The 7810-nt window shown below is 33.3% G+C and overlaps 1 protein-coding gene across 2 annotated transcripts; it reads right to left on the reverse strand.

Annotated features, from left to right (window-relative positions):
* Positions 1-674: 674 nt before the first annotated feature.
* On the reverse strand, positions 675-3250 carry LOC149175580 (bidirectional sugar transporter SWEET17-like). Of its 2 annotated transcripts, XM_089422889.1 has the most exons (7): positions 3104-3250; positions 2909-2945; positions 2601-2811; positions 1757-1918; positions 1442-1561; positions 999-1359; positions 675-965 (listed from the first exon to the last, which is right to left on the reverse strand). In XM_089422889.1, exons 1-6 carry the CDS (start codon positions 3234-3236, stop codon positions 1048-1050), a joined length of 975 nt encoding a protein of 324 aa, XP_089279015.1. In that variant the 5' UTR covers positions 3237-3250; the 3' UTR covers positions 675-965; positions 999-1047. The 2 variants fall into 2 exon arrangements, with proteins under 2 accessions (XP_089279015.1, XP_089279014.1); XM_089422888.1 differs by having other exon boundaries at positions 675-1359; positions 3104-3249.
* Positions 3251-7810: the final 4560 nt, after the last annotated feature.

Consider the following 7810-nt stretch of genomic DNA (forward strand, 5'->3'; position numbering starts at 1 on the left):
TATCCCTAAAAGTTAGTTCAATTGCTGTAATGTAAGATGTGAAGTTCTTTGATATTGTTGTTAGTTGATTATGATTTTGATTCTCTTTGAATGCCTTGAGGCCAAACCCCCTAATACTCCCAAACCCCAAATTTCCTTTACTTTCATTCCAAATAAAACAAATAAATTTGAATTATGGAGAAGTACCCCATGATTTCGAGTGTTTTCAATCCCAGTAAAATCTGATTTGGATCATGAGAAAGTACCCCTTGATCTCTGTTGTTTTCATTCCAAATAAAATCTGATTTAGATCCTGATAAAGTACCCCATAATTTCCTGTGCTTTCATTCCAAGTAAAAGTAAAAATAATAGATTTAAATCAAAACTGGAATTTGACATTATATATTTTTTTGCATTTTAAATGAGTTTGACCATCATATTTTGAAACATAAAATAAACATAAAATAAGAAGTAAAAAAACTAAATAGTGGATATGATGTGTAAGTATTTAAGTTGTCTTATTCTAATGAGTGATTAGGAGAGACTAAAAGAATTTGTTTAATTACAATACATATTTCTTGTTGACTATTCCTAAATGGTTCAGCTGGAAATGAGATTCTTATATTTCTTGTGATTATTCGTAGATGGATCAGCTGGAAATGACATTCTTATAGAGACAAAAGAATAAATTAATATATATAAAAACAAATTGAATAATCGCATTTCAGCAAACTTAATGAGATATTGTGATCAGATTTTTCTTCTAACTACGTGCAACCCTACCTCACACTCGCGAATTACGAAAACGTAAAACTACGGGGGTGAAAAACAAATCATCGTCATCAAATTTGCATCTGATAGGCAGCAAATTTGAAATTACAGGATTGATTTGGTTATACAACAGAAAGACAAGCACGTGTCTTTTAATCAGTTTACCATGGCAGATTACACAATAATTGCCGTGTTTACTGGCATAGATTTACCGTCTGTGAACAATATTTATGGATATTTTTCGATGGTTGAGTCTCCTAGTCACCCAAAATTGGAGCAGGATGACCTTCAGCGTTTTTAATGGCCTTCAGAATTTTTGCCTTCGTGATGGGTTATTGGAGACGGGTGGTCCTGCTGTTGGCCTGCGTATGATTGCAATTTTCCTGAGTCCAGCGAAAAGGATTGTACAGGATTTCTGAGACCATGTACATCATCTGCACTGAATCCATGTCCATTTCCACCACCCATCTCGATATCCTCCGCAATTTTAAAGCCCTCGGTCTTTCGATCTTCTTCTCTGATTCCTTCTCCCCTGGGATTCCCTTTTCTGTAAATCATGTACAGAAGAAGCTGTGCAGCGCCAAGGCCGAAGCCGATACCATTCGGGATCTGTACATTGCAAAGTCAGATTTGTTTGAATCATATGCATTTTATGTGAATCTACCTTCAATGAAAAACATGGAACACTAACCCCAACGAATATATCATGCTTCAACACTGCCCAGACTGCCCAGACTCCTCCGTTGAGAAACAGGAAGAATGACAGGAAAAACGGCATGAATTCCACGCTTTTTGTTACCATGACCTTTCTCTGTTACCACACACGCGCAGGAGAGCTACAACATTAGACTGTAAAATCCAAAATTACACATATTTTGCTTGAATTATTGCCAATATAAAGGACCAGGAAAGATTGAAGGCCCAGCCAAAGTCTTAGCCAAGTCAGTAGTTTTGTTTTTTACCCTAGGTTTGTTTTCTTAGCCTGAGTGTGGAAAAATAAGCTTACCATAATTGCCAATGGGGAACCATACATGGTTAATGTTAAGCAGACGCATAGGACCCCTATGACAGTTATCCTCACATGATGACTAAGTGCCAAGAAAGTCACCAAAAACACCGCAGTAAAGAATACTACATCCACAAGCAGCACCAACATAATAATCTTGAGCTGCACAACAATAACAGAATAATCTTGATATCAGAATTTCATACTAATTTAATTAATTAAAGGTGAATGTGAAATAAGTCAAATTCATATATAAGATCATTTTGTTTGCAGAATAAATAATTTAATTTTGAAGTATATCAAATTAATGTATAAGATTTCTGCTTGGTATGAAATAAATAATTTAATTTGAAAGTATATTCAATTGGTGTATAAGATTGTTTAATTTATGAGATAGAAGATTTATTTCAGAGTAATTATTTAATTGTTAAAGTTTATAAAAGTATACATACTTTAATTTTTTTAAATTTAAATTTTCAATTATTTATATAGATATTTATCTTAGGTTTAAGCTCTTCTATTATCATCATTCAAAAGTCATTCTCCTTGGAATTTGAAACTTTGACAAAATATGATTAGTCCTAAACACAACTCAATAGAAATGAAACACAATTCAATAGAAATGAACCATAGATGTAATTAAGTGATCACAATTCTATCCAAAGACATGATAATACAGGTCTTGGCCCCAGTGGTAAGATGAAGCTGGTCAAAAAGGCACTTATATTAAACTTATATAATCCAATCTGAATTCCAATTATCTAAGTGCCACTAAGTTCTTGTTAATAGTTGTGGATAGACAAATTAAACAATGAACATAAAGCTTGTCAAAAAAAGTGCTTACCTTAACTTCCTTACGGGCGTAAATTATAAACAGAATCACATAAACGGCCTCCAATACAGCGCCTGCCCCATTAATCGTAGAGATCAACAGTCCTCCCGACTTGATTAATCCATAATATGTCCACAGTGAAGTGCTCAACAGCGTGCAGATGTAAGGAAGAGATTTGAAGTCCTCTGTGGATTTCTTCTTCATTATACGCCAAAATGTCTTGCTGTGAATCAAAATCCAATCAACAATAGTCACAAAATTGACAATGCTCCTTTAGAAACTCAAATTTGTGTAGCGATTCAAAACATTTGAGAGCTTACGCTGGCGAGATGAAAACGAGTAGCGATATGACATTTCCTGTAGCATTTTGCCCAAACATCGAATAAATCAGAAATATCACATCGCAGTCTAATTTGTCAAAACCCAACATAAAATCTGAATGTATCACTAGTTTAGATGAATAAGCAATAATTCAAATACACAAAATGAAACTGTGATTGGATGTATATACTGACCTACAACACCGAGAATGAAGCTCACATCCGCCATCTCCAGTATGTGCTCAGAACCAATGCAATCCTTTTCCTCTTCTCGTGAAGTTTTCCTCTTCTCGTGAAGGATGCTACAACTAATGATATGGATTTGCATTCTGAAGGTTTAAAAGACACACAGGGCCTCGAGTTAGAGTCCAAGTAAACAATTGCAGCGATAGAGTGAGGGCCACGTAAAAGTTGGCAGTACGAATAGTCACGTGTATGACCTCACAGGAGAGATAGCCCGCAGCTTATATAAACCGCTATAGGTGCCCTGAAAAGGAAGGAAATTGTGGAGATTTTTAATTATTTTATATTTTGGAGTTTTTATTAGAATTGGGTGAATTTTATTGCCGGGAAGGTTATAAAAATTCTGGTCATATTTAGAGAGAATCCAGCAAGGATTTTTGAAAATCCAAGTTATAGTTGTTAAACTTTAAAATTTTAGGTGTCTTAGTTTTTATGGTGCTGAATCCATTTCCATTATCAAAAACACGATTCAAACACTGCTTCTACAAGATTTTTAATTTTTTTTTACCTGGATTCCACCACTATTGGCCGTCCAAGCAATTCCTCTTCCTCGTTAGACGACTCCATTTTATATTGGTGGAAGGCTAATTTAATAGATTTTTGATTATATATATGAATTCAGCACTTTAAAAAATTTAAGAACACTCTATTATATGGAGTTTACATTTCAAACTTGTGATTCTAACAAATCCCCAACTCAATTATGAATAAATTAAACTAGTCCTAAAAAGTGTAATCCAATAAACTCCAACTTGTAATTTGAACAAATCCTTAAATTAGACCGAAAAAATTCCTCAAATATTCAAAAATCGAACGGACATAGGCGCTGTCAATCCATGTACATCAAATTGCTAAATAATAAAAAATCGACAATCGAGATAAACTCAGGGCAATTAAACTCGGCCTAAAACGTAATCCGATCGTTTCTTATTCCAGTAGTCGGGATAAATGGCACACGGATTGCTTCTTATCTTAATAGATTTTTGAGAAGAGAATTAGATTTGAATTTGATAGTAATAATCCAAACTTTAAGATTATGCAGTTTCAGTAAACTAATATAACATCTCTTTATAGACCCGAAGACCCGAAGTTATTAAAATGGCAAGTTGAACGAGGAAAATTATTTGAGAACTTTATATGCAACTCTTCATAAAAAATACCTCCATTCCATTGTCGCTATGGAGCTTCTGAGGTTGGGAAGTTTGGATCAGTCACAGTCAGGAATAATGGTGTGGTCCATTTTGCCTTGTCTTATTTGACCTGAGTTATCCCATTAGGCAGGCCGCCCTTTGGATTCTTTACTTGATGATCAACAAGTCCAGGGAATTTAAAATACTTTCTCTGCTGCGACTTTCACAGATGAGAAGTGCAACTTGTGCAGTGCGTGCTTGAATTTTATGAACGACCTTGATGGCACGTTTGGTGATTGAATTCTATTATATGTTCATTCATTCATATCATGAGGTATAGTACATTTGTGGAATATTTGTCATTTTGTCTTTCATTTGATTTTATTGGCAATGGCTAAATGCGTGTACAAAATCTGGGTGACATGTAACCTGAACCCACGGAATTCTCGTGATCCTCGTCGACACCCATTAAAATCCTCACAAAAAACCAAAATTATATTTCAACTTTTCCTCATGGACACTTATTAAAGTGCAATAACCTTAATTAAAGTCATACAACCTTCCTCGTCGAACTACCTTCCTCAACCAGCATTAGAAATGTTGATTCACTTACTGAAATGGTTCATTCATTTACGATTGATAAACTATTTTTTAGAACAGTGGAAAATATGTTAATATTTAATAAAAAATGAGACCGAAGAATAAAAGTTAATGTCATTTCCATCGCCGAATGTTCATGGATGTTGATGCCACTTACGTTGCCAAACGTTCAAGCACTAATGAGAGTCGTGGAAGATATCACAACTTAAGAAAGGAAGGTCATATTTACAATATCTTAAAAAAAGGTGGTCACATCTTAAAAAAGGAAGGTCGTATTTACCGTATTTAAAAAAAAAGGTGGTGGCATCTTAAAAAATGGTGGTCATATTTCAAAAAGCAAGGTCAATGTCATCTTTAGTTTTAATGGTTCATTCACTTATATTCCATGAAAGTAGTGGATCACACCATAAATTAATTTAAAAAGAAAATAAACATTTTTATATCTAAGTGAATGTCATTCCATCATCATTAGTATCAACTTGAATTCATGTTTTTAATAACCCACAAGTCACACATTCCAAATCGCTTGAAGTGTACATTTTATCAACTAAGGAAACGAAAATAATATTTTATAAGTTTAAATTAACATTATAGTTTTGGTTTTGTAATGTATTGGTTAAATGTGTATGTAAATTATAAATTTAAAATATATATATATATATATATATAAAAGGAAACGAAAATCGTATTTTATAAGTTTAAATTAACATTATAGTTTTGGTTTTGTAATGTATTGGTTAAATGTGTCTGTAAATTATAAATTTAAATAATTATATATATATATATAATTCGAATAATTAATAAATAGTTAGCTTTGTATAATATAAATAAATTTTTAGAGATGTGTCTTACTCTTGATATTATGTACTCAATTTATATAAATACTATTGTTGATATATAATATCTAATGGTTCAAGATGGTTATGGAGAATCTGAGAGAGGTTATGATTCTAGCAGAGGGGAAGAGGAAAATAGGTTTATGGGAAAGTAAATCATGTATTGTCAATTGCCAATCTTAGATCTCATTCATTTTCTATAATGTGACTTAAATGAAGTTATGTACCTTCATTCACTTATGAAAATAATCATTGAATGCATGAAAGATGTTGGTGGGAAGTCTTATTACCTTGTTACACAAGAATGAGTTAAATACAATCATCATGGGGAAGTGTTAAGATTCATATGTTCCTCCTATCAGAAGTAAAACCATACATCATTATCGTCAATAATTCACTCATTTTCTCTAAGCGTATACTCTAATAATATCACATTCATCGTCCACATTGCTTATATTTGATTGATCCATGTTGTATAAGGAATGAAATGAAATGTAGGAAAGGATATGAAACACAAACAAAGAAATATAACTAAGAACAAAGTAATATGGTGAAAACATGAATTCTATTAATAAATGAAATAAAAAAATATTGTAGAACACAAACTGGCTAAAAAGGTGGTAGATATCTTTAAAGAGAGAGAGAAACGATGCCTACACACATTTGTAAAAGCTATTAAAAGAGGATGAAATATTGTCTTTTTAACAGGATGAAAAAACCCTAAAGGTCCAAGACCTCAACCCTAAAAGATGAAGCACCAAAATATTTGCAAGAGATGAGATGATTAGTTACTACAACAATAGCCAACTGGCACAATTTTTGCATAAAGTACTTGTTTTCAACAAACAATAGCTAATTAGAAAGAACTACCCCAGGACTACAATGTTTTACTGAGAGAAAGGAACACCATGACAATTTGTGGTCCCTTAAATTGCCAAAAAACATCATCTAGAGACTCAAAACACCCATGGAAGTTTGGGACCTAAAAGAGCATAGAAAAAATGCCGAGAAGATACCAAAGCATTAAGTCAATAGAAGAGGTGGGTGGCCACCAATATACACCTAGATTAGTCCTCCCTGCCTTAGAGGAAGCATAGTCTCCATTGCATCAAGTTCTCTCATCAGATGGAAAAATTTATGCTAAATTTAGATTCTAGTGGGCAACTTTCCTTATTGTAGGAGCTTCCCTATTTTGACAACCTAATATAGTTGTATGTACTGCTAGTGGGTATATTTTGTCTTGGTGTCCATGATTTGATCCATTGTGCCTATTCAATGCAATTAGGATTTGGTTTTGTGGGTGTGAATTACTCGATTGCCTCCAATGTGTCCAACATAGGTAGAACATATGATCAAAGTAGCTTGACACTAAATATTGTGCAAACTAAGGAAAAGGGGAATGCTTAATTCAAAATATTTTTCACCCACATCCTTCGTTATTGTGTAAATCGTATATTGGAGTGGTTTTCGCTTCCTATGGGGGCCTATGAGGTGCTCTTTATGTAATTTCAACCACATCTTTTCACCAAACTCAAACTTTTATGGAAACCTATGTTGGTCATGTCACTTCTTGTACTTGGAATTAGCTTTTTGCATGATATCATGAGCCTATTTTTAGATGTATTGCATGCATTCAAAAAATTTGGTTGCTCTATCTATTTCAACTTGAGCATGGGAGGACTTTGCTAATGAAGATGCAATGGACATAACTATATCAATTAGGGCCAATGGTTTGAACCTTCAGCACACCTATAAGAAAATGTGGCGAATTGAGACACAAAGGGATCAATTATAAATATTTTGAACATATAGGGAAGTCTTTTTATTTCAAGGCTATCAGGCACAATATGCAAAGGAAACAATCATTAACTGACATTGACTACTTCTAATGTACTTTCTTTGATTATGCTTCCTCAACAAGAATATAGCCCTCAATTGAAGCTCAATTCTTATTGTAAATTATTCCACACTTGTGGGAATTGAAATCAATCTTCACTCAAATATGGAATTAAAAACCTCACCATGGAAAACCACACTTGCATGAGAAGAAAAACATTCTACACACACTTCTATAAATGTAAATCACTTTTTGC

This window comes from Pinus tabuliformis, chromosome 4_1, assembly GCF_031772625.1.
Source record: "Pinus tabuliformis cultivar Carrire ecotype Pingquan chromosome 4_1, CPIR1, whole genome shotgun sequence".
Lineage (NCBI taxonomy): Eukaryota > Viridiplantae > Streptophyta > Pinopsida > Pinales > Pinaceae > Pinus > Pinus tabuliformis.

What these genes read in the sequence shown, in the direction of transcription:
- LOC149175580 (XM_089422889.1), bottom strand. Translation starts at nt 3,236, where the DNA reads ATGCAAATCCATATCATTAGTTGTAGCATCCTTCACGAGAAGAGGAAA. An exon ending in CTTCATTCTCGGTGTTGTAG is followed by an intron (nt 2,946 to 3,103) that starts GTCAGTATATAC and finishes AAAATGCTACAG; the next exon opens with GAAATGTCATATCGCTACTC. An exon ending in CTCGTTTTCATCTCGCCAGC is followed by an intron (nt 2,812 to 2,908) that starts GTAAGCTCTCAA and finishes TTTGATTCACAG; the next exon opens with CAAGACATTTTGGCGTATAA.